The 26704-nt window shown below is 48.1% G+C and overlaps 2 protein-coding genes across 10 annotated transcripts in view; both read right to left on the bottom strand.

Moving 5' to 3' along the window:
- Positions 1–2179, bottom strand: part of PIGZ (phosphatidylinositol glycan anchor biosynthesis class Z (Gwada blood group)) — a 40986-nt gene extending 38807 nt beyond the window's left edge. The window contains exon 1 of one of the 3 annotated variants that reach the window (XM_090051091.1): positions 1457–2179. In XM_090051091.1, the coding sequence (XP_089907217.1) occupies positions 1457–2130 (674 nt within the window). In that variant the 5' untranslated portion in view covers positions 2131–2179. The remainder of the gene's footprint in view (positions 1–1456) is intronic. The other 2 variants (XM_090051092.1, XM_090051090.1) reach the window with 2 other exon arrangements.
- Positions 2180–3867: 1688 nt separating this feature from the next.
- Positions 3868–26704, bottom strand: part of MELTF (melanotransferrin) — a 57888-nt gene continuing 35051 nt past the window's right edge. The window contains exons 11-17 of one of the 7 annotated variants that reach the window (XR_016442998.1): positions 25685–25879; positions 24255–24411; positions 21467–21534; positions 21183–21370; positions 19918–20116; positions 17513–17638; positions 3868–4565 (exon numbers count right to left, since the gene is read on the bottom strand). Coding sequence is in view for 3 of the 7 variants with exons in the window: in XM_090051972.1 (XP_089908098.1) it covers positions 4474–4565; positions 19918–20116; positions 21183–21370; positions 21467–21534; positions 24255–24411; positions 25685–25879 (899 nt within the window). In the remaining 4 variants the exon portion in view is untranslated. Of the gene's footprint in view, positions 4566–13862; positions 14817–16575; positions 17639–19917; positions 20117–21182; positions 21371–21466; positions 21535–24254; positions 24412–25684; positions 25880–26704 lie in introns of those variants that run through there. The other 6 variants (XR_016442997.1, XM_090051972.1, XM_090051971.1 and 3 more) reach the window with 6 other exon arrangements.

Below are 26704 nucleotides of genomic sequence, written 5' to 3'. Positions count from 1 at the left end.
ACTTAGATAACTTCAAGCTTGAAATAAGATGCACTTGGCTAACAGTGCAGCTAATTAACTGATGGGATTACTCACGGGCTGCTTACAGACCTAACCCCTCCACCTCCAAAAAAAAAAAAAAAGGTTACTTTAAATTTGGTGCACCCCTGCACTGAGCGCAGCACATTCCCAGAAAAGGCACCTCATTAGTTGGACCTGGCTTGCCCAATGTCTGTGCATCAGGTGCTTTAGTGGGGCTTCTTGATAAAAGTCCTAAAAAGCCCTGCTGAAGCACCGGATCTATGCAGATGCTGAGGAGCTGTGCTGAACTAGTGAGCTGCCTCTTCTGGTAAAGGACTTCTTTTTTCACATCTGTTGACAGCCATGGCGGTTATGTAGGGAGGTGATAAATTTTGGTGCGTGCTGCTGTGCTCCCCTCACCACCAGGCTGCTCCCCCCCCCACCCCCGGGTGTGTTGCTTGGAGTGGGTAGAAGCATCAGCCCAGTGGGGCTGGCTGGAGGCGGGGGGAGCAGAGAACCATCCAGCCAGCTGTAGCTGCCCTGGAAACAGCCCCGTCAGAAGCTGTGTGCTGGCTGGGATCGGGGCTGGCCGGAGTGGGTGGGATCCACTCCACATGGAGCACCCCAGGGGTAGCTGTGGGCCATATCCAGCCAGTTGGCAGGCTGGATATGGCCTGTGGGCTGTATTTTGCCCACCCCTGATGTGCAGTGACGGCTGGATGGCCTTCAAGTAACAGGTCTTCGGTTTACCAGCTGGACAAGATCAATTACAGAGCCAGCTGCAAACTGCTGAAAATCTGTCCTCGCTGTGGGACAGCAGGGTCCACCCGTCCCATCCCAACACAGTGTCAGAATCATATGCTTATGGGCACTGATGAATTGGTCCTTAGACTATGTCAGTGTGGCAGGCAAGCCTGGCATGGTGCTAGCCGCGTACCCCTAGAGGCTGGGGGGGCACAGTGAACTCCCACAGGCAGTGGCAGCATGGTCGGCAGTGGGAGCGTGGTGGTGACAAGCGGTGAGCTCCCGCAGGCAGCCACCGCACTGTCAGTGGCAGGGGGTGGGTGGCAAGTGCTGACTGGCGATCAGCGACCACCCGCAGACGCTGCCGGCAGTGTTGGCGGTGGCCAGTGGCGGTCACAAACCACCTACAGACGCCACCGACGGCATTGGCGGTGGCAAGGCAGGGAGTGGCGATTGCCCGCAGGCGCTGCTTGCAGTGCCTTTTCGCAGGGGGTGCACCGCCACGCTCAGGAGGTGCACGTGCACCCGTGTCCATCCCCTATGTGTTGCCAGTGGGGCTCGCTTCAGTCCGAACCGGGCCTAGAGCCAACCCGCGAGGCAGGGGCAGGGCAGACAGGCCCCAACCGCTGGACAGCGCTGCTTTGCCTGCCCGGCAGATCCGCAGCCAAGCCGCCACGAGGCAGCTCAGGCCGGGCCCGACCGGGACGCTCACCTGCCATGACCTCGGGGGACTGGAAGAACTCGTCGGGGTGCAGGTAGCCGGGCTGCGGCAGCAGGCAGCCGGCCACGCGGAGCAGGGCCAGGGCAGCCCACCAGGCCGGGCCGGCCGTCCCACGGGCGAGGCCGCCGGCCGGGCCCATCGCGCGCGGGGAGGCGGACACAGCGTCGGTCACGGCGCGGCCCGAGCCGGCCGGCGAGCAGCGGCGGGTCCCGGGGCGAGTCACGCTGCGGCGCCCCCGGGGCCGGCCGCGCTACGGCCGTCAACCCGACACGGGCCTTGTCTCCTACGGCGCTGCTGACCCCGGCTCGGCCGCCTCCCCGGGGCTCCCGCCCGGGCGGCCCCCGCGCCGCAGCCGCCCCGCCCCGCCCCACGCGCTCGCTCCGCAGGCAGAGTGCGGAGCCCGGCTCGGCCCAGCTGCACCCACGGAGCCGGGCGCGGGCGGGTGGCGCCGCCTCCCGGCCTCGTGCTGCGGGCGGTGCCTCCGACTTCCGGCCGCCCCCCGCGGCCGTGGCCGGGGCGGCGGCGCTGCCCGTGCCGGGGGTCGCGCTGGGCACGGGCCGGTCCCCGGAGCAGCCGGGCTCCCGCCGCGTGTGCGCGCACGGCCGGGCCGGGCCGGGCCGGGCGTTTCCAGCCGCAGGGATCGGTGTCCGGCCCCTCCCGTCCATCCCGGGCCGGCCCCGCGCTTGGGGCTCTTTCTTCAAGGACCTTTGTACATACTGTCACCGCCTCGATGTTCCCATTCGGAGCCGCTCAGACAGGCCTGGCTGCAGTGGCCCCAGTCCCAGCTGACCAGGGGCAGCCCTGGCAGACGGACCCAATCCTTCTCTTTGGGAGGGGGCCAGGCTTCCTAAAGCAAGGGAACGGGTGCGGCAGGAGAGCGGCTGTTGGGGTATCACAGGGGCAGGGGCCCAGGAAAGCTCACAAAGCTGAGGACTGGTACAAGAACCAGGAAGTGGGGACAGAACGGCCTAGAGCTGGGGCAGCTGGGAGCTGCTGGGCCCGAGGGAGATGCCAGTGGAGCTTCTCAAAGAGTGAGTCAGGGACCGATCCTATTTGACAGTTTTATTAATGATGTCAGTGCCAACCACAGGTGCATGCTGATGACACAATGGTGGGAGGCAACAAAAACAGAGGGAAGGTAAGGAAATCATGCAGGAAAAACTGGGTGATCCTGACCATTAACAGGGTCACGCTTATAAACAAGAATTTCTGCTGGAAGTTGGGAGGAAAAGGCCCAAGTGTATGAGCTGATCACAAGGTGAAAATGAGTGGCCTTGACAGAGGCAAATGAAATCCAAAAAACGCACCAAGGGAGAGGTTCCAGTAAAAACAGGGAAGCAATAAAAGTCATTTTACAAAACACTGTCAAGGCCTTGTCAGAGGTACAATCCTGAACACCCGTGTTTAAGAAAAATTCAGACTGGAACATATGCACCATATGTAGGATTAGGGGAACAAAGACCCCCATCATGCAACAGGCTGAAGCTAAGCAGGGATCCACCATAATGGAGGGAAAGGCCTATTTAAGCTAAAGACCAATGCTGTCATAAGACCAAGTGGGCATAAACTGATCATGAATAAATTTAGGTTGGGACTTGCAAGAGAGTACCTAACCATTAGAGCAGGCAGATTCTGGAAGTATTATCCCTGGAGAAGCGGTGGGGGCAAGAACCCAAAGTACTTTCAAGATATAACTTGATCAGTTTACACAAGGGCTTATATTACATAGTTGCCAGCAAAAGCACACAAATGGACTCGGTGGGCACCCATGTTGCCCCCTGGTGACACAGTGACTGAGTCGCTACAACACCGTATGGTGTGCTATGGCAACCTAGAGATCACATGGGTCTACACGCGATCACTGGCTACGTCACCATAGCAGCGCGCTCCCCACTTATAGTGTGCCGCTACAGCAACGTAGAGGGGAAATCTTCCTGTGCGCCACCGGTACGGCGCAGCTTGGGCAGTTCCTGTGCCGTTTTGGAAGTGGTAAAACACAGCATGGTAGCAATGTTGCCATGCCACAACGTGTACACACCCAGTGGCACAAACCACTTTCAGTCCTATGCCCCTGTGCTTCACTGAGTGAAAAGCTGGTGTCAGTCCTTTTCCAGGGTGACAAGGATTTGCTGTTGACCAGCAAAAGAAAACCCTCTGGTGGGACACACTCATCTCAGTGATGGGCCTGAACTAAACACTCCACCATCATTGCTTACCTTTATAATAAACATCACCATCAAGCCAACCATGTCTAATAAACCCGTGTGTGTAGTGTTTTTAAGTAAGGAATGTTCGTGTTACAGTAAGGAATGTTATACTTCAGACACATCACTATAAAAGTAGTTACGATTACATATTTTTATTTGACTTATTTTTACTGCTTAAAAATATTGAAAGTTCATATGAAGTCATATTATTTTTCAGTGTAGTTCTGGAGAATGTTTAGTGAATTTAACCCTTTGGGTCCTTTCTATAGTTATTTAATTGAGTTCAAGGTCTTTATGTGGAGTTACTAATTGATTTAGAGAACAAGATGATTTTCCTAATATTGAAGTTGAAAATGTGGGTGTTAAGTCATGAAATGGGATTCAGGACTAGTGTATAAAGGATTGACACGACAGCTTATTCAATGAATGACAGAAAGGTTATATTTACTATACTGTTAAGTGAGTCTAAAGCAAAGCAAAGTCCAGTATATTTAGCTTTAAAAGTGATAGCACCTCCCCAATACAGGCAAAGAGGTGGTCTCAGCCTTATCAGCTTCTCAAGGCGTGGATCCATTCACCAGAAGATCGGCTGGGTGCAGAAACAGTTCTTGTCAGAATTTTTCAGTCTTGAAGCATGCACTGTTAGCTGTTTCATTCTTCTTTTATACCCTTGAGCTCAGTATTTTCAAAGCATTTTTGTAGTTGAGTAAAAGAAAAACCCAAGCAATGACAAACAGTAAGGTTCTGTTTTCAACTGTTCACTATTTCTTGTCAGAAAGGCCCAATTTTGACTGAATTACCTTATTCAGTAACAGGAGGTTGGAACATATCAGGAGATTGTTTAATGACTGGGAGTAACACAAACTGTTTCCTAGGAGTTGTCCTTGGAGCTACTGAGGGAAAATAAAAGTAAATCAGGAGGAGTCACTTATCAAAGCCCATATGGAGAATGTCTGTTCCTGCACATAAAACATGAGCTGTTGAAAATAAATATTTACTGTACTAGTTAATCAAGGATAGACAGTTCACACAGTTACATATGAGACACACAGGAGTCTGAGTAAGATAACCTGGAAGTGATGCCTTGTTATGTATTTTCAGAAGGTCCAGCCACAAACTTGCATCTTCTTGTACTATGCAGTTGTCATCAATATTTTGTATTTTGACTTTTGTGAGTAGGCCCGGCTCAGCTTGAGTTTCACAGTAAGATCAACTCATAATTCAAATTATATGGCATAAAAATAACTGCTGACAAAAATCTGCAGATAACAAAAGCTAGTAGAGCGATAAAGGGCGAGTACAGAGTGACCATACTGAACAATCTGGATTACAATACTAAACTCTGCTAATCCAGCCAAATACAATGAGCCAGCTAGATGCAAGGTCACGTACAGCGATAACTTTTCAAAGGTCTTCCTGCACCCAAATCCCAGTACTCTTTCAGTCAAGCCAGTAGATCGTCCTTATACAATAGGAAAATGTATCCTGGAACAAAATGACTTAAAAGGATTTTCGGGTCAAAGGTTTAAACTTCTGAATGTGAGCTTCCACTGTGAAACTGTGGCAAAAAGTCTACTTCAGTCAAAGAGTTCAAACAGAGAGGTTAGGTTATGTTTCAAAAGACTGATACTGAAGTATTGTGCTCAGGCCTCATATGTGTGCACTTCTAAAGAGAAGCCAAAAAAGGGCTGTAAAAGCTATTTGAAGCCTGGGGGGAAAATGTTGTATGGTGAGAGTGAAAATGCTCAGTTCTGTTTAGTTTATCAAAAAAGATGACCCTGATAAAGACCAGTGACTAAACCGCAGTTCAGTCAAAAAGACAGATGAAGACCCAGTGCCTGAAAATTAAACCCAGTTAAATTCAAGTTAGGAATATGGGATAATAATTTTAACGAGATCAGGCATGTCTACACATGCCCCTACGGCACTGCTGTTACCGCACTGTCACATAGTACTTCCTTTTAGAAGTACTGAAAGACGGCATAGTAAAGCCTATACTGCACCGTCCACATGGCGCAGCTGTTTTTAGCCACCGTATCCTTGTAGCGATGCGCTGTACCGCGGGAGCGGTACACTGCTGACACTGCATTACTGTAGAACGTTGCTACGGCGACGTAGTGTCACGTGTAGACACGCCCACTGTGATTAACCACCAGAACAAGCTTTCCAAGAGAGTGGCGAGCACTACGTCTCCTAATGTCTCAGGTCAAAACTGACTGCCCTTTTTGAAGATAAGTTTTATTGAAATGTTGCCATGGAGCTTAATTCAGTGTTAATGGGATTAAATTATTTTGCCTTGTTTTATGTTGGAGGTTAGTTCAAAGGCTCTAGTGGGCCCCTTTGACCTTAAACTCTCTGCATCTATGGACCCTGGCAGCAAATTATGCTGGCACACATCCAGGAGGGGCCAGCAGGAGACTGCATGCTTAGGGGCAACCAACATGGGTTCATCAGTGGCAGGTCCTGTCAGACCAACCTGGTGGCCTTTTACGATCAGATCACCAGATCGTTAGACACAGGGGTAGCAGTGGATATAATCTTCCTGGACTTCCGGAAGGCTTTTGACACTGTCTCTCACCCTGTTCTCATTAAGAAACTGGGGGGCTGTGGTGTAGACACCCACACAGTCAAATGGGTCGCCAACTGGCTGGAGGGCCGCACCCAGAGGGTGGTAATAGATGGGTCCTTCTCAGCCTGGAGGGATGTGGGCAGTGGGGTTCCGCAGGGCTCGGTCCTCGGGCCCGCACTGTTCAACATCTTCATCAGCGATTTGGATGAGGGGGTAAAAAGCACCCTGTTCAAATTTGCTGATGACACTAAGATGTGGGGGGACGTGGGTACATTGGAAAGATGCAACAGGCTGCAATCAGACCTCGACAGGTTACAAGGGTGGGCGGACAAGAATAGGATGGGTTTCAACACAGACAAGTGCAAGGTGATGCACCTGGGGAGGAACAACCGGCACCATACCTACAGGTTGTGGAACTCCCCTCTTGTCAGCACGGAGGCGGAAAGGGATCTGGGGGTCATCATTGACTCCAAGATGAACATGGGCCAGCAGTGTGGAGAGGCAGTCAGGAAGGCCAACCGCACCTTGTCCTGCATCCACAGATGCATCTCGAGCAGGTCCAAGGAGGTGATCCTTCCCCTCTATGCAGTAGTGGTCAGGCCGCAGCTGGAGTATTGCATCCAATTCTGGGCGCTGCATTTCAAGAGGGATATCGACAGCATGGAGAGGGTCCAGAGGAGGCCACTCGTATGATCAGGGGACAACAGGGCAGGCCCTATGAGGACAGGCTGCGGGACCTGAACCTGTTCAGCCTCCACAAGAGAAGGCTGAGGGGGGATCTTGTGGCCTGTTATAAACTAGTCAGGGGGGATCAGCGGGCATTGGGGAAGTCACTGTTTCCTCGAGCACTGCCAGGAGTGACCAGGAATAACGGTCACAAGCTGGCAGAGGGTAGATTTAGGTTAGATATCAGGAGGCGCGACTTCACAGTCAGGGCGGCTAGGGTCTGGAACCAGGTTCCAAGAGAAGTGGTGCAGGCTCCTACCCTGAGGGTGTTTAAGGGGAGGTTAGATGAACATCTTGCTGGGGTCGTTTGACCCCAATATTCTTTCCTGCCATGGCAGGGGGTTGGACTAGATGATCTGCTCAGGTCCCTTCCGACCCTACAAACTATTAAACTATTTGTATGACAATTCCAGTAGCAGAGACCTGGGGGGATAGTACAACTGTGTTAAATCTTTTTCCTCCTGGCCTTGTTATGGCAGGGTATTCAACAGAAATCACAGATTCGTTGGAATCTGACAGCGCTGCACTGCAAGCACCTCTGCCGTGGCCTCAAACTTGACCTCAGGGCTGTCAACTGTGCACCTTACGGCCCATACCACCCCAGCTCCTACTCTGTTAAATGAATGTACACATGTATTGATTTATTACATTTATATGCCACTTCCCAGCAAAGGCTCGAGACAGTTTACAGTAAGAATAAAATAGCTTACAAACCAAGAGAATGAACAACAGAACATATACAACTCCCTGCAGCACTTCTGAGAAATTAACTGTTCTGGGTTTGTAAACTGAGAGAAAGGAAAAGCCTGTGAATGTGAATGTGAATTCACGGGGAGGAAGGAAAAGCCTGTGAATTGAGCTACGTTCAGATTATTGTTTTGAAAAAATCTGTTCACCATTTCTGACTTGGATCCAGACATGCTGCAAGAGGGCAACGTATGTCCTAGAAGCTCTCACCCTAATCATTTGCTTTTGTGCCCACTCAACCAGCTTTTCAAAATAAATGCTTCTGCTGAAAGAATATCCTTAATCTGCACTTTAACATGGTACAAAGTGTTAAGCACATGATACTGGTACAAGTGTTGGTACCACGCCTTGAACTGGAGGATAGGTGGGCTATAATTAAACCTCTTAATTTAAAACAAAAACATTTCTAGCCTGTTACTGAAGATGGTAACTTTACAAATATTACCAGTATAAACCAGTGCCATGTAAGGTTCCCAACTCTGACTGAAGCAATTCTGGGAGATTTTTTTCCCCAGCATGACAATGTTTTTAATAGCACTGTTCAACCCGTTCACAGTATCAGTCTCCCGGACTGGTATCAATAGTCACCAGGAGATTGATGCCTATTCCAGTAGCCTCCCGGCCAATCTGGGAGAGTTGGCAACCCTAGTGCCGTGAGATCTCCCTGAATCTGCAGTCAAAAAAATTACTCCAAGGAAGGGGATTGGCTCTCCGATCTCAATGAGCTGTTAATTCAGATGCTCAGTGGGTAGCCTACAAGAGCTGTTAAAGGCACAGTAGATTAATTCTATTGTGCGTTAGCGTGACAGGCAAAAACCATGCTCATGCGCTAATGTGCAGTAGAATTAGTTTACTGTGCGCCAGCATCACAAAAAAAGCACAGAATCCTAGAAAATGAGAGTTGTAAGGGACCTCAGGAGGTCACATCTAGTCCAACCACCTGCTCAAAGCAGAACCAGCCCCAGCTACATCATCCCAGCCAAAGCTTTGTCTAGCTGGTTTTGAAAACATCCAAGGTTGGAGCTTCCACTACGTCTCGGGGTAACCTGTTCCAGTGCTTCACCACCCTGCTGGTGAGAAAATTCTTCCTAATATCCTACCTAAGCCTCCTGATTGCTGCACCTTGAAACTGTTGCTCCCTGTCCTCTCGTATGCTCCCACTGAGAACTGTCCAGCTCCATCCACTTTGCAACCCCCCTGCAGGGAGCTGAAGGCTGCTATCAATTCTTCCTCAGTCTTCTCTTTTCTAGACTAAATAAGCCCAGTTCATAGATATTATAGATTTCATAGACATTAGGGCTGGAAGGGACCTCGGGAGATCATCGAGTCCAGCCCCTGCCCAAAGGGCAGGAAGTCAGCTGGGGTCATAGGATCCCAGCAAGATAAGCATCCAATTTGCTCTTGAAGGTGTTCAATGTAGGTGCTTGAACCACCTCCGCTGGCAGACTGTTCCAGACCTTGGGGGCTCGGACAGTAAAGAAATTCTTCCTTACGTCCAGCCTGAAACGGTCTTGCAGGAGTTTGTGACCGTTCGACCTCGTCATCCCTTGGGGCGCTCTGGTGAACAGACGTTCCCCCAGATCCTGGTGTTCACCCCTGATAAACTTATAGGTGGCCATCAGATCACCCCTGCGCCTACGCTTTTCCAGGCTAAAGAGTCCCATGGCTCTCAGCCTGTCATCGTAAGATCTGTTTTCCTGACCTCTGATCATGCACGTGGCTCTCCTCTGGACTCTCTCAAGCTTCTCCACATCCTTTTTGAATTGTGGAGCCCAAAACTGGACGCAGTACTCCAGCTGCGGCCTCACCAAGGCTGAGTACAAGGGGAGAATGACGTCCTGGGATTTGCTCGAGAAACAGCTATGGATGCATGCCAGCGTTTTGGTCGCTTTACTAGCCGCAGCATCGCATTGGAGGCTCGTGTTCGTCTTGTGGTCAATGATGACTCCCCAAGTCTCTTTCTTCTGTAGTGCTATCCAACGTAGCACTGCCGAGCCTATAAGGATGCTGCAGGTTTTTCCTCCCAAGGTGGAGACCCTTGCATTTTATGGTGTTAAACACCATCAGGTTCTCGTCCGCCCATTTGCTGAGCTTGTCCAGGTCAGCCTGGATCGCCCGCCTATCTTCTGGCGTGGATGCTTTGCCCCAAAGTTAGGTGTCATCGGCGAACTTGACCAGTCCACTCCTGACTCCAATGTCCACATCATTAATGAAGATGTTGAACAATGTGGGTCCAAGGACAGAGCCTTGAGGGACCCCACTGGTCACAGGGCACCACGATGAGTGACTGCCATCAATTACAACCCTCTGGGTCCGACCACGGAGCCAATTTCCCAGCCAGCGGATCGTGGTGGAGCCAAGGCCACAACGGGCCAGTTTGGCCAAGAGGTGATCGTGGGATACCAGATCAAAGGCTTTTTTGAAGTCAAGATATATGACATCAATCTCTTCTCCCTTGTCCAGGTGACAGGTCACCTGGTCATAGAAGGAAATGAGATTGGTCAAACAAGACCTACCCGCAACAAACCTGTGCTGGCTGTCCCTTAGGATGTTAGCCTGGGCCAGTCCATCAAGGATGGCCTCCTTAATAAACTTTTCTAAGATCTTCCCCAGGATAGAAGTCAGGCTAATGGGCCTGTAGTTAGCCGGATCCACTCTCCTCCCTTTCTTGAAGATCGGCACCACATTGGCCTTCTTCCAGTCTTTGGGCACTACACCAGAGCACCAGGAGTTTTCAAAGACCCGTGCCAGGGGCTGGGCTATGACACTCGCCAGCTCTTTGAGTACCCTGGGGTGCAGCTTGTCAGGGCCGGCTGACTTGAAGGTATCCAGCTTCTCAAGGTGTTCCTTCACGAGGTCAGCATTGATGGAGGGTAGGGGATCCCCATCACCCAGATCTCCCTGTCCCATAGCAGGCATGGGCATCCCGTGTGACTGATGAAAGACTGACGCAAAGTACCTATTTAATAGGTTGGCTTTTTCCTGGGTGTCAGTTGTCAGTTGCCCCATCTGGTTCAGCAGGGGTTCAGTGTTGCCCTTGCTTTTCCTCCGGCTCCCCACATATCTGAAAAAGGACTTTTTGTTGTCCTTGATGCTTGAAGCTAGTTGGAGTTCAGTTGCAGCCTTGGCTTTCCTGGTTTGCTCCCTGCAGGACCGGACCAGTGCAGAATAATCCTCCTTGGAGGTGAATCCTGTCCTCCATCCTTTGTAGCCTTTCCTTTTTAGCCGCAGGGGGTCCGCTAGGTCCCTAGAGAGCCAGGAGGGCTGCTGTGCCTTCTTGCTGCCTTTCCTCCGTGTTGGAATAGATTTAGCTTGTGCACTGAGGATCGCTTCCTTGAGAAGCAACCGCTCTTCTTGAACTCCCGTCTCCCTGGGGTCACGGTCCCTAAGGGCCTGACCGACAAGCCTCTTGAGCTTGTCAAAGTTGGCTTTTCTGAAGTCAAGGACTTCTGTGTTGCCGACTGACTTGCCAGCTTTACGGCGGATGGTGAAGGTGATCAGCTCGTGGTCGCTGTCACCCAGCTTCCCATCGATCACTAGGTCGCCAATTAGGTCGTCCCCCGTAGCCAGTACCAGGTCGAGCAGCGCTTTGCCTCTTGTTGGCCCATAGACTTCTCGAGTCAGGTAGAGGTCATCCACGCACGAGAGAAAGCTTTGCGCCCGCTCGGATTTTGCTGAGTGATCTTCCCAGGAGATGTCCGGGTAATTGAAGTCACCTATGACAACCAAGGTCCTGGAGCAAGCGGCCTCAGTCAGTTCCCGGGCGAACTCCTGGTCCAGCTCAGGACTTTGAGTGGGAGGTCTGTAGTAGACTCCCACCGTTGTGTCCCCTGTGCTGTTTTTCCCACGAATTTTTACCCAGAGGGTCTCTAGCTGTCCATGCCGGTCGCCAACATCAGCTTGCAGGGACATGTAGCTTTCCTTCACATAGAGAGCTACACCTGATCATCTGTTTAGGTCCCTTCCAACCCTAAGTACTATGATAATACACCATAATTACAGCACATTAATGAACATGTAGACACTTCCAATTATGCTCATTTAAATATGTCTGCTACTTCACTGCTCATCAAGGTACGTAGGACTTGCCCCATGAGTATAAAGATGCCTCCTCTTTCCTGGAGCAGTATGTTTACACAGACAATTTATTTTACAAACCAAAGACTAACAATAGCATTATTAACTGTGCTGTTCCTTCATACAATTAAAAAAACAACTACAACGTGCAACTTGAAGAACCCCAGAGGACACTGGTCTTAGAAAAGGGAATGAGAGTCTGCGGAAATACCCCAGGACCTCAAAAAAAGTCCCTATAAACAAAGAGGAGATAGTAAACCATTTTGAGCCAATACGCATGTCCCTTATAAACACCAGTGTGAATTTAAATGAAGGCATTAGTTGTTTGAATAATTCTCCCTTATGTGTGTTTAAAACGTTCTTTATTACAGCTGAAGTAAGAGTTCCCTTAAGCAGCAGCACTGAATTGGCAGTTAAATATTACTTATACAAATACACATTCATATTACCGTCATGTGCTTATAGAAGGGCATGAAGACTCCTTAACTGCATGCATTCATATCTGTCCAGCAGCCACAGTTTGCACAAAAATGCCATGTTCATTCATTGGCTTCTCCCCACAGCTGATATTGTTTCGGCTGGAAGAAGTTCACTAGGTGAATGCCTCAAGTGTTGGTTTTGAGACTGGTCATATTTAATATTTTAATCAATGACATTTGAAAAAAAGAGAGCAGTGTGCAAATTAAATTGATGGATGACAAAGCTGGAAGACAGCAACAATACAAAGGAGCATCAGAAGATCATAGAAGAACCAAACTTAAAGGCTGGACTAACAGAAATAAGATAGGGGTCATGCGCTTAAACTTAATGTCTATTAAGTGTATTCATTGGTCACAGAATTACGATGAGAAATGTGATGTCATCAGTGAAAGAGAGACAAATGAAATATTAGGATGTTTCAAGCAAGTTATTCCCAGAAGAGGGAGGGCACTATCAGTGTCACAGTATGAAGTAGGCTTCATGTGGACTGCTATGTTCCTTGCTGGTCACCCACATTCAGGAAAGGTGGATTCAAGCAAGAAAAGGTGCAAAGACAGACTAAATAGGATCATCAAAAGAATGGAAAACACATTTTATGAGATGAGACTAAAAGAGCTTGGCTTGTTTAGCCAGAAACAGAGTGAGAAGGGACATGATGGAAGGAAATACCAGAGAGGGAGGAGAGCTATTTAGGATAAAAAGACATGTACAGGATGAAAACAAATAAATCTGAAGTAGCCACAAATTAATCTACCAGCATTTAGACCCAAAGTTAACACGACAGTTTATTATCACCTGAAGGTAAAACTCAGTGGATTAGTAATAAGTGGTTGTAGCACAGTGTGATACCTGAAGTCATCAGGATCCTACACACAAGGTGCACCTACACAAGATGCTTTACTATGCATTATCCTAATCTAATGCACAGTAAAGTGTCACCATCTAAACGTGCAGCAATTACTGTGCAGTAGATTAGTCTAATGCATCATTTTCCAGAAATTGGCACATTGAACTAATGTGCCGAAGTGTGTATGTAGACATTGACCATGAGCAAAGTGGAGATCAGGGCCTGTCCTGATCTCCACATGGCTGGGAAGCAGCTGCCCCGCAGCCAGGACAGCTCCCCCTGCCTCCCTGGGACTCAGGGCCTACTCAGATCTCCCTGTGGCTGGCCAAGACAGCTTCACCCTCGCCATCTCACCCTGCACAGATTGGGACTGCTCCCAGAGCCAGGACAGCTGGAACGAGTTGCTCTTGTCTGGTGCAATTTGATCCCAATGTGGCTCCCCCTGGATGCTAGCCCAGGGGTTGGCAGGAAGCATAAGGCCAGGTGGGGGCTGGGAGATTGCTCCTTGCCCCCGGAGCTGCCTACTACCGGGTTGGGCTCCAATGGCAAAGCCTGGGTGGGAACAATGTCCCCCTGCCCTGGCAGCAGGGAGCTCCTAGCCCCTGCTCTGCAATCACAGAATGGGGGCTGGGAACTCCCTGCTTCTGGGACAGGGGGACATTGTCCCCATCCAGGCTCCAGTGGCAGTGCCTGCCACAGCAGCAGGCAGCTCCTGGGGGCAGGGAGCAATCTCCCACCCCCTGCTGCCTGGATGACTAGGAGCCAATTTGTTCCTGGTCGGCCATCTAAATGTGCCTTACTTCACGGTAATTACTCAGCTGTTAATTTGCTACTTGCATTTCTAGGTAGCAAATTAGCTGCCAAGTAGAGCTAACTACTGCAGAATAAGGGTCTGCAAGTGTAGACAGTATGCAGTATTTTGCTCTACTGCACAGTAAAGTGATTAGGAGAAGGAACCATACCAGAATTCAGAAACAACACATCACTACTGGAGCATGGGTCCATTGCAAGAAGCATGACTCAGATCGTGATCAGTTCATCAAAGGGATCATAGGAGGTAGCTGCCTGCAAAAGCAGGACTCTGGACCTGATGACCCAGAAGGTCCCCCTCAGTCCTATGGCTGTGGTCTAGAAGCACCAAGCTACTGAATCTGTATCTCTTTAAGCAAAACTGTGTTATCAGAGCGGGGTGATCTGACATATAGGTAAATGCAAGAAAGCAGTGTTGTTAGGAGCTGGAAGCATGCAGTAAAAACTCCCTAGGAATCATCACCGCAGGGAGATCTAACACATCAGAACCGCTCTCCTCAAGAGTCAAGAACCAGGTTTCTTTTTAAGAAGCATGCCATGAATTTCACGTAAAGAGTGTGAGGTGGAGCTGTGATCTTTCTGTGAGTCTGAGTTTCACTGAGTTCAAGGCCAGAAGAGCCCTAATATCATCTGAGTTCTTGTACATCAGAAGTCATTACATTTCACTCAGCTATCTTAGTACTGAGCCTAGTAATTGTGTTCAACTAAAGAGAGAGAGAGAAAGGCATCCGGAGAGCAGAATCCACCTACCACTTCTGCAGGCAGTTTGTTCAGCAGCTTATCTCCATTATTATTATCCAACTTCTTTCAGCTTCCAGCTCAATCCATTTAGCCAATCAAGAATAACAACTGAGAACTTACTTGATTACGGCATAGAAACACCTTCACCTGGAGAAAATACCAAGTACTGAAGAGCTCTTTAGTTTTACAGAGAAAGGCATAACAACAACCAGTGTCTGGAATCCAAAGGCAAAAATCAGAAATGAAGCAGAAACAATAACGGTGATGAGCCATCAGAATAAACAAAGGGCCCCTTAGGACCAGAAGTTCTCTTCCTGCAAAGGTACTTGTCCACTGTCAGAAAGAAAAGGTATGCCTCATTTGGATAAGTTAAATAGGCTGAACTCTTACCATGGCTAGACACACATGGCTGTGCGGTATGTGGCATTTCCTGTGCTGCTACCTTGCAGCACTGGGGGGGGGCAGGGTTTGATTCTGGGGGATTCAGGGTCAACAAAATCCACACAGAAAAAAGTGGGGTGGCGCACACAGCTGCAGGGCACACTGCCCCAAACTGAAGCCTGGCCAGCCAGAGCCACACTCCAGCTGCCGGCCACATTCCCAGCTGCAGGAGCACCGTGGTGCAGCTTCCCTGGTCCCCAGGTAAGGCTGTGCTGGCCCCATGCTTCTGCACCCCACCCAGGGTAATCTGATGTGTGCCAGAAGGCACGTGGTGGTATGGGTGTTTCCCAGGGAAAAGCAAGGTGCGCTACTGCTTCTTATCCCCAGGGAACCAAATGTCTGCACTCATCTGGACACGGCCTTTAAGTCTTTCACTGTAAAGCACTTTGAACCACTGCTGTAGTTTCTGCCCTTCCCTTTTATTTTCAACCTCTTGTAAGAAATGTGAGCAGCAGAACAGGACAGTGTTCCAGTATCAGTATGGCCAATACCACATACAGAGGTGAAACTATCTCCCTTCTACAACTCATTACACCCCTGTTGAAGCACTCAATCATCACACAATCCATTTTGCCAGAACCTTGCACTGAGAGCTCATGTTGAGCTACTTGACACCAGTCACTCTTTAGATGATCCAGCCTCCTATTCTGCAGGTGTGGCCTCCATTCAACCCTAACTGTACCATTTTGTAATTGTTTGTATTTAAGCACATTTTATTTGAACAGGCCCCCCTTGCAAACAAAACAGATGGCTCAGAAGGAATGCTCCCTCTTCATCAGATTTCCCATTCTGCCAGTCCACACATTTTAAGCAGCAGTAATTTTACACATGCTTCCAGATCACTAATGAAAATGCTGAATAGTCTAAATCCTAATCCTGATCCCTGTTAGAAATCCCATGCGTTCAGTGATTACATCTCACTGACAGCTACCTCGAGACCTGCCAGTAAACTAATCCTCAACTTATTTAATGCATGCTGTTTTATTTTGTATCATACTATTTTTAAATTAAAATCTTGTGCAGTACTAAGCCAAATGCCATGAAAAATTCTGTTACATTTATCTTTATCAACCCAATTTGTAATCTGAAGTAATGAAATTAGTCTTCTTTGACAAGCTCAATTTTCCAGTGACTGGTGTTACTTAGACAACAGAACCTCGATCTTTCATATCTGGGGAGGTCACAACCCACTTAGTTTTGCTGTATTCCTGTCCCATAATTCTTTATTAATTGAATCCTTTATTAATTGAATCAACTCTTCCATTACCAGTCTAGGACTGAGGCCTATAGTTACTTGAATTACCTGGCTTGTTCTTTTCAAATACTGTCAACATTAGCACTCTTCCATTTTTCTGGAATTTCTCTAGTATTCCAAGATTTTTAGGGGAAAATACCGTCAGTCACCTCTTTTAAGACTCAGGGGACAAACCATCTTGGTTTCTTGCTTAGACATGTGTATCCCTAGTAGACATACAACATCCGCCTTATTTATTTTATCATTTTCATTCAATACAAGCACTTCACCCTTGTCACGTTTCCCCTTTATTGTTAACAATTTTACCATTTCCATCCAGTGACTGACACAGCACAGCCCCAGAAAACTACTTAAAGCTATAAAGATGACAACAAAAAGACAGCAGTAGTCTGGAACCATGGTATTGCCCAGCCAGCAATGAATAAGGCTGGGGACACACTGGTCCTAGGAAGTCAGTGCGGCTAGTGCTGACAAGACTGCAATGATGTCTCAGTACAGTGCCACGTATTTGGCAAAGGAACTGCTTCCACAGGTAAATGTGGAGCAGAGAGAAGGAAAATCTTCCTAGAGAAAGAAAGTGAAGATAGGAAGGCAGCTTTCTCCTATTCTGCAAAGATCTAACCTGCAATTTAGTTCTTCAAGAAACTGCACAGGATTTATCCATAGGCAGGAGTTATGGCCCGTTCAAGGCCTTGTTCTGAATGAGTAGAAAAACACCATCAGGTCTCTGGGATAGACCTCTAACCTCTTTCCAGCAGAGAAAAGGTCCCTGTACAATTTGTAAACGTTTGGATTAAGGCCTGAGCGTGCCTTTGACAGAAGTTATTCACAACTGTAGGCATCAGAGAAGCCTCAGGACCTGTTTTAGTACCACGCAACAGCAGGATTGTATGTATGCTCCCTTTGCCTGTGGCACTAGTACCAGACTGGGGAAAAATCAACAAAAGAAAAGTGTAAAAAGGCACAGAAGCACATGTGGGGAGAAACCAAACTGCAACTTTCTTCCCCAACCCCCTCCAGGATTTTCTACTTTCTTTATGGATGTATCAGATCACCAGGAAGAGGACTGACAAACATAGTTGCTCCCCACATGCTTCTCTCATTTTTTTAGCAAGGCTCAATTAAGTTGTTTAAATTTTTTTTTTACCATTCATTTGTTTTATTTTGTTGAGTGCCTGTTGATCCAAGGAACAGCTTTGAGATCATGAGGAGCAGACGCTGAGTAGGAGGGCACTGGCCGCCAGCAGCACAACACTGTTCACAGGTATAGGAGCTACAAATAAAAATGCAAATCAACCGGGTGACTGGGAAACAGAAATCAGGCTAGTGAATGTCCTCAGCTCTGGATGTAGCATTTAGCCTACAGAGGCACTTCCACGCCATGCCAGAGCATTCTACACTAGGAACAGACACTGCAGTTGTCCCTGGATAACTTATGCCTGTGTTTGTCCCAGAACAAAAATATCCCAGGATTGGCGTGTACACACATCATCCTTCTAGTCAGGGTTTAGTGAGACACTTAATGCACTGCTGCTTTTCTCCCACTGATTCAATGACACAATCATAGGATAACTGTACAGACATCCTTTGCAATATCCCAGGATAAACTGTTACTAACTCTTACCCGACAAACATTTTTATGATTTATCCTGGGGCAACAGACATGGACTCCCTCATCCATCAGCGACTTGGATGAGGGAGTGAAATGTACTTCATCAGCGACTTGGATGAGGGAGTGAAATGTACTCTGTCCAAGTTTGCAGATGACACTAAGCTATGGGGCGAAGTGGACACGCCGGAGGGCAGGGAGCAGCTGCAAGCAGACCTGGACAGGTTAGACAAGTGGGCAGAAAACAACAGAATGCAGTTCAACAAGGAGAAATGCAAAGTGCTGCATCTAGGGAGGAAAAATGTCCAGCGCACCTACAGCCTAGGAAATGACCTGCTGGGTGGCATGGAAGTGGAAAGGGATCTTGGAGTCCTAGTGGACTCCAAGATGAACATGAGTCGGCAGTGTGACGAAACCATCAGAAAAGCCAATGGCACTTTATCGTGCATCAGCAGATGCATGACAAATAGGTCCAAGGAGGTGATACTTCCCCTCTATCAGGCGCTGGTCAGACCGCAGCTGGAGTACTGCGTGCAATTCTGGGTGCTGCACTTCACGAAGGATGCGGATAATCTGGAGAGGGTCCAGAGAAGGGCCACTCGTATGGTTAAGGGCCTGCAGGCCAAGCCCTACGAGGCGAGACTAGAGAAACTGGACCTTTTCAGCCTCCGCGAGAGAAGGTTGAGAGGCGACCTGGTGGCTGCCTATAAGTTCATCGGGGGGCACAGAAGGGAATTGGTGAGTATTTATTCACCAAGGCCCCCCCAGGGGTTACAAGAAATAATGGCCACAAGCTAGAAGAGAGCAGATTTAGATTGGATATTAGGAGGAACTTCTTCACAGTTCGAGTGGCCAAGGTCTGGAACGGGCTCCCAAGGGAGGTGGTGCTCTCCCCTACCCTGGGGGTCTTCAAGCGAAGGCTAGATGTGTATCTAGCTGGGGTAATGTAGGCCCAGCACTCTTTCCTGCTTATGCAGGGGGTCGGACTCGATGATCTATTGAGGTCCCTTCCGACCCTAGCATCTATGAATCTATGAACTACACTTTGTCCTAGGATAAAATGCAATGCCCGTTTGTAGCCTTAAAGCCAGAAGATTATTCTAGAGCCAAATTATTCTAGTCAGATCTTGATGGAGACTACACCAAACTGAACATCACAGAGGAAAGGATGATAGTGATACCTCTCCCTTCAACAGCAACTGTGACATCCTGATCTGCAAACAGATGTTGAATATTCAAATATAGATTCATGCACTTGGTTCATTTCCCTCCTTGCTCCTAAGACTACTTTCCCAACAACAGAGCAAAACCCTCTCAGCTTCCCTGGCTTTCTTCTACTCCCAGTGAGCACTGAAATCCTCTAACTCCCTTCCAGGGGACAGAGAACTTCCCTGGATTTCTCTCGCAGCCACCAGCAGCCGCAGAATACAAAATGCTGTGCCCAACCTCCACTCACTATTTGGCCCACGGCCTATGCTCCCTGATGATTGCTGGCCTGAGGCAGAGATTCGGAACTACAGCAAGGGGAGACAGGATGAGCAGGAAGAGAGACAACTGGAGTGGGAGCATCCCCAGTAGGGCACCAGACTGGAATCACTAGGCAAGAGTCAGGATGCTCCGCTTCCCAAGGTACAGAAATATGAGGTGTGTCTATACCATTCCTGCATCAGCTGGGTCTCTCTCTGCAGCTCACTGGAAGGCAGCAGACAGGAGAGTCCTCAAGGCAGGTCCACTCTCTAATTTTTTACTTTGTGCAGAGTGGGACCGATGGGCAGGGATGCGCTTCTTGGAAGCGCTTTAAAGAGCACTGCAGTTGCAGTATCGGCTGTCTCTACATCGTAACACAGAGGAACTGTCTACCCCATCAGCATCAGTGAGCATCTTACAGCATAAATTAAAGAGGAAGAGAGAAAGTCATCATCACTACTGATACGCAGCCATACCTTCTGCAGAACACTGGAGTGACTGCATCCCTTCCAAGGCCTCGATATATTCCTTCCCCAGCCATTCTGTGTACGTCTTTTTCTCTCTTACTGGCACAATCTTAACAGTAGCATCCTTAAAGAGCAAGTCTGTTCCTGAGAAATCCAAGGAATCAAACATTTTGAATCCATTTCCATTGCTGTCATTTCCAAAGAAATCCTGAAAGCAATTCAGAGTTTTCACTAGTACCAGGTTGAGTTATAAATCCCGTGCTTTTAGAAGCATTTGTAAGACAACTGGAATCAACTCTCTCCATGGCTCAGAAGCTCACAAACAATTCTAGGAGTTCTAACTTCAGTCCAATAGCCCTTTATATGTTTATAAATGTTTCAAATCAACTTGGTGATGCTCAGTGCTACCTAATGGCAGTTAAGAGTGTCCTGTTAGGGACGAAACGTGCTTCAGTCTCCAAGCCTAATCAATTCTCAGTCTATGTGGTAAGGCTTCCAATACCGGGGGCAGCTAGCAACACGGGGGCACTTTCTGCAACTGTTACGTAGTTGGAAATCCCATTGTAGCTTCTCTCATCCACCCATCTAGGTACACAATTGTAATACGTACGGACCACACTTTGCTTCCAGTTAACTGTAGTATAAATCTAGAATAATGGTATTCATGCAATGTCAACCTGTAACAGATGTTGAATCAAATGCTTTTCTAAATGCTAAATCTAATATTCACATTTTAGGGACTACTGGATTACATAGCTACCCTGAGCACCCCTGCTCACTACACAGTCCTAGTGTACCCCGAGGGCACACTCCGAACAAAGCAAGGAAAAAAAAAAGAAAAACAATCCATAGTTATGACATAACACCTACATGTAAAGAAACCAAATCCAGGCTACAAAGGTCCCTAAACCCCACCTTCCCATTGGACTCCCCTCTGTCCCACTCCCTGCACTCCCATTTCTCACGCTGCCCAACACCACTTTGCCTCCTCTTGCCCTCAGGGGAAACACTTAAGGACAGTCAGCAGCCAGGGCACAGTGGCCCCTTACAGACTAACTCGTTCAGTCTCCCCGCTCCCTGTGTGTTCCTGTATCTAAGAAACTCCCAGGAAGATGCAGCATTGCAGCTGCATGTATTTGTTTTGTATTTTTAAATTATGTGGTGCTTAGGTTCTGGGAAAGTTGCCAGAGGAAAAATTTGAATGCCCCTGCTTGCACTGGTTTGAGAACAAACTCTTTGAGTTACTAAACAGCATCTAACCTCCCCTATTGTACCTGAGCTTTGTCCAAGAGTCCATAGACAGCAAAAATGTTTGTGTCTGGATGGACCATGACAGCCTGAGCAGGCACCTGCCCCAAATGACACTGGGCATACTGAGTGACTTCTGCACGGGCTCCATTTGGACACAGTAACTGGAAATTACTGGATTTCAGGTGAAGGGCCCAGGGATCATGACTCTTACCTGAAAGAAGAAAATAGCTGTCATGATTCACAGAATTATTTAGAATAAAGAACAAGACAAAGGACAAATATTGAAGGTGTCTGTAAAACTAAATACCATCTGTGTTCTCAAAAACAGTTGAGTGCTTGACAAAGGCCACATCCCCAGAATCCTCCACCAGGCACCTTTAAAAGACCAGACAGGTAAAATTCACTGCAACATATATATCATTATTTGTATCATGCTGTCACAAACACTTTGAGAGACCGGGGCCTAATTCTTCACACCTTACTCTGCCAAGTAGCTCCCTGACTTCACTACTTGCTTAGGAGTGAGGGCCTAAGCTAATAAGCAACAACAGAGACACAGATAAAGAGGTGCAGGCAGGGATTCATTTTCTTCAGATATTAGGAAAGGCAATAAAAAAACCAGGAAGTTACAAGAGCCCTACAACAGGAGTTAGACAAGGGAAGGCTCTTGTACAAAACAGTGTGAAGGATGACACTGAGAGGGGCCAGTGTCAGGTGAACAGAAATGAGGCGGAGGGTGCATTTACACAAACAATGGTTTGAATCACACTCTGAAATGGCCTAAGCAAGTTAAATTTCACTGGAATTTTTTTGGTTCATTTAATCACATTTTTCAGAGAACACCCCCCTGCCCCCAAGAGCCTGCCACATTGTTCATCTGCGCACAGATTCATAGATTTTTAGGGTCAGAAGGGACCTATTAACCCCCACCCATGTACATATAATTTCTAAAACTTCATTTTGGTGCTAAGGAGCTGGACCAACCACTTAAAACTGGTGGCATGCATAGGGGTAGGGTGCTGGGGTCTGTCATTCCAGGTTAATCTAATCCAATCCCACTTGGTTTGGGATTAAACAAGAGTCTCCAGTTTCCATCAGGGAGAGGCCAGCAAAGAACAGCCCTTCGTTGCCTAGCAGAGGCCAAGAGTGTGACCAGCACCCTGTGCTGAGGTGCAGCCTCAGCTGTCCCCCTTCGGCCCAGGCACTCCCCTGTCTCCCCTCTCAGCCCCTGGCTGCTCCCTTGGTGCCTGGGTTGCTGGGCAAGGGCCTGAGGGATGCCAGACGTCTTTTGGCCACCTTCCTGCCCCACTCACTGCCTGCCTCCCGCCCCCCCACCTCCCCCCCATTCTCTGCTGAGCTTCCCCCAGCCCAGGCTTCTCTCCGCACGCAGCCCTCCTCGCCTCCTGTCGAGCCTGCTCCCTCAGTGCTGGCTCTGCCCTGGGCCAGCTCAGTCTCTCCACTCAAGGTTGGGCCCTCTGTAGCAGGGGCTCCTCTCAGTCCCCTGCTGGAGCTCCCCCCTTCCTCCTCCTGCTCTCTCATACCGCTTTCAGCTAGGCCTTCCAGCCTGAGCCATCAGACTGAAATGGCATTCAACAGAAACACTGCATGCAAGACATGGGAAATGGTAGTAACACTCTCCTTAGCAGTGGGTAGAGTCTAGTTTGAGCACCACATTTTAAGAGGGATATAGATAAACTGGAGAGGATCCTGAGTTGAGTAACAAAAATGATAAAGGTATTGCAAAAAAGCTACAAAGCCTGAAGGAATAGGGTACACTTAGGTTGAAGGAAAAAAAACGAAGGGAAGAGATGACAGCATTTTTCTAGTATTTGAAAGGCTTCCACAAAAACAGAGGAGAAGAGTTTTCCTCCCTTGCCATAGAGGCCAGGACAAGGGGCAATAGGTTTAAACAGCAGCAGAACAGATCTGGCTCAAATCTCTGGAAAAAATTCCTAACTGTAAGAACAGTAAGAGAACAGAACAAGCTGCCCACAGAAGTCGTGGAGTTTCCTTCATTGGGCTTTTCTGTCTGGAACGGAGGAGGTTTGTCTGGAATGGGTGACAAATGGCAAGTCCAGAATTAGTGCAACGGTTGGACTAGGGTCCTCTGATCCTTTCTGGGGCTGAGCAGCAGCAAGAAATTGGTTACCGACTGTCCAAGCCCCACCAGAGAAATCTAGAAACAGAAAAAAAGACTGGGGGCAGCCCATTTGGCTCTTGTAGATGGGGAGGATTATCAGAGCTGGATGCTGTAAGGGTCCTCTGGCCAGCTCAGGGCCAGTCAGCTGGCACTGGGTGACACGCAAGTATCTACGTTGTTGTGGCTATTGTGGGCTGGGGAAAGATGCTGCTCTGTGAGTGGGCAGTTTTCATTTGTGTTGAGAGAGCACAGCAGAGAGAGGGATGGAAAAATCTGCTCTAGGGATGTCCGACATGGGGCCTGCAGGAGGGAGGTTCAGCAAAGGATTACCGCTGCCCTGAAAGGGGCAGTCAGGATGGGTCAGTCTATTGGGATTCAGTCCATTTAAACTGAGTCCATATGTTTATATGTAAACTTAGGCAAGAGGAAACTGGGAGGGATGCTGCTGCTGCTGCAGTAAGTGCAAGTACAGAGCCCTGTTGGGGTCTGCTCCTGGTATTACCCTGATACTGAAGGAGGCTGCTTCAATAAAAGCATTGTTCTGGTCAGGGAAACAGCAGGTTTGAGCATTAAATTTCTCTCTTCTAGAGCACTGCATTTAGACCAGGGAGATGGTTTAGAGTTTGGAAACTTCTCAACCAGCCTGGAGCCTCACACCCCTTCTCCCCACAATGGCATGGGAATGGACAAAGGCATCTTCCAATGAGCTGCAATGGGCACACACCCAGGTAGATACAGCGGGGAGGCAAGACAAGGGGGAGGATGTTACATGAAGCAGAGCCTTTTAGCACATTATCATTGCTGGAAGAGGTTTCAGGACAACTGCCATGTTACGGCTCCTGGAACCACTGGAAGGCCCCCCCCCCGCAGCAACCAATACATTTAGTTATTTGATATTGCAGAATAATTCCTCACCTTCCTCTGGACAGTAACAGAGACGACATTTATTCATTACCTGAAGGCTCCACTGTAGCTATAATAACGTTCCTGGCTAGTCGCAGCACACTTGTTGTTGCCATTGCCATCTCCAATGCAGAGCTCACACAGTTTTGATGGATAATTGTCGCTCTTAGCTGAAGGCACACAGCTAGCGGAGAAAAAGTCACTCACAGCTAGGAAGGGAAAGACAGAGGTGAGAATGAGCTTTTCACAGCAAAGCAAGGTTACAGTGTTATTAAATTACTTGCCAGTGCAAGTCTCAGTAAGAAGCCACACACAAGTTTAGTAGGAGTGAGAGATTATAGCTGCTGAGGCAACTTCAAAATGTTGCTTACACGGTTAACTAACGAAACTGCCCAGCACTCAGGAGTGATAGGAAAGGCAAAGAGTCCCTTGAACCCAGTCTCTTTGCTTTTTCCATTAAACCATAACATCTCTAAATGTAGCTTAAAATAGACACCATTGCATTGAATTTCATTTTCTGCAATGATATTTCAAAGCAGGAAGTCACTAACATACTTGTTTATAGGCTGTAACTAGTGTCCCCTATACAGGCAGTCCTCAGACTTATGACACAATTGGTACCTGAAAGCGCATCTTAAGTTGAAACATTGTAACTCGGAACCGATTTTCCCATAGGAACCAATGTTATAATGGGGGATTGGTTCCTGAACCAAGGCCCAATACCCTGTTTTCACCAAAAATAACCCAGAATTTTGTACTCAAGGAAGCCTGCACAGACTCCAGGGAGATGGGCGATGCAGCGAGCTTGTTTGCTTGTGTGGCGTGGTGTCGGATCAAGCATTGTAAAGTCAAAACTGACATCAGAAAGTTGAAATGGTGTCAATTTATAAATGCTGTAAGTGTGAAACTTCACAACTTGAAACGTTGTAAGTCGAGGACTTCCTGTACAGCAAAGGTTACAAGGGATAGCCAATCACTAACATTTGACCCAAGCTTTTACAATATCCTAACGTACAGATAAGTAACGGCATAAGCTGATTAGACAATCAGGATTGATTTTCCAAGGTTGTAACAGAGGCCTGATCCTGCAACCTTTGCTCACATATGTTCCTATGCTGACCTCAGTTATCCCTAGAGGGACACAGTGAGGCAGAGTCCGTGACACTCCTGGTATATGGATAACTTGCAAGAGACTAAGGGTTGAAGGACTGGGCCAACAAAGTTTTGGCAGAAATTGAGGTGAAAGATTTCTCCACTTACAAGACGTATTCTAAAGACAATAATGTGCAGAGATTCACATTGCCCGCATTAGCTTGGCCAGGCACAGCAGATCTAGACTCTGAGGCATTAAGCTGAAAAAGTACTAGACCTCTGCCAGTGTTAAATACGGACCAGCAGACCACCCAGCTATGGAATTTCTCTTTGGAATTATTTTCTAGTGACCAAAATGTATGTTTCTGTCTGTGGCATGTCCCCACTTACCTTGAGGAAGGTTGCAGTCCTTGGGCTTAATAAAGCCCCTTTTAATAAGCACACCAATGGGAATGCTCCAGCCAGCCAGTCTCCCATATCCTGTGTGACAGGACTTCTTCCCGTTCAGGTCACTGAAGGTGAAGGTGTTGGAAGCATTCTGTTTCACTAGCGCCACGGCATAATACATGCTGCCGCTGTCGTCAGCTTACAGAAACAGAAAGACACCGTTACCTCTTCCTGAATGTCTCAGTGACAGCCTGCGCATGCATCATCTCATTTGCTGCTGACTTCCTAACACGCTCTGCACGAAGGAGACTGACCAGCAGTTACATTCCTCTTCCCATTGCAATACACGGTCTCTTTCATCTGAATTACAGTGTGATGTGGCATTCATATGCAGCCTTTCACTGACAGAGATGTTTTTATTGCTCTCAATCTAGAGAGATTTTTAAAAAATGTCATTAAACTATATCTATTAAAATCTGGTTTAATTCCCTGCCTCCTTTTCCCCTCACTTCTACAAAACTGTATTTGCGTCCAAAACAACTTGACAAACTGCTTTAGAAAGCATGTTGTTTACAAATAAAATCTGCAGATGGGGGTGGGGGAATCTCTACAAATCACGCAGATTTCTAGAGTCCCGGACAGCAGCTCATTTCTGAACCCTTTCCAGCCCACCAACATCTTTGTAAAATTCATTATAAGATTATAAGAACTGCCATGTACTGGGTCTTGCCCCGTATCCTGTCTCACAGAGGCAGAGCACAGATGCTGGAAGGGAGAGTAAACTGGCTCTCCCCGGGTTGTTTCCACTGCCCCTCTCTCCCTTGCTGCCTCCAGCACTGAAGGTCTAGGAAGTTCTGATTCAGAGGCTGCACCCCTAGCTCCCACGTGCAGTGGCTCCAAGAATGTGTCCAATCCTTTCTTTCAATCTGGCTAAACCATCAGCTTCCACCATATCTGGGGCCATGAGTTCCACACTTCAGTTACAAGCTGGGCAACAAAGAACTTCCTTTTGGTAGTCTTAAA

This window comes from Crocodylus siamensis, chromosome 6 (genome assembly GCF_052110815.1).
Source record: "Crocodylus siamensis isolate JL-2025a chromosome 6, ASM5211081v1, whole genome shotgun sequence".
NCBI classification, from domain to species: Eukaryota; Metazoa; Chordata; order Crocodylia; family Crocodylidae; genus Crocodylus; species Crocodylus siamensis.
This window is presented reverse-complemented; position numbering and strand designations above follow the sequence as displayed.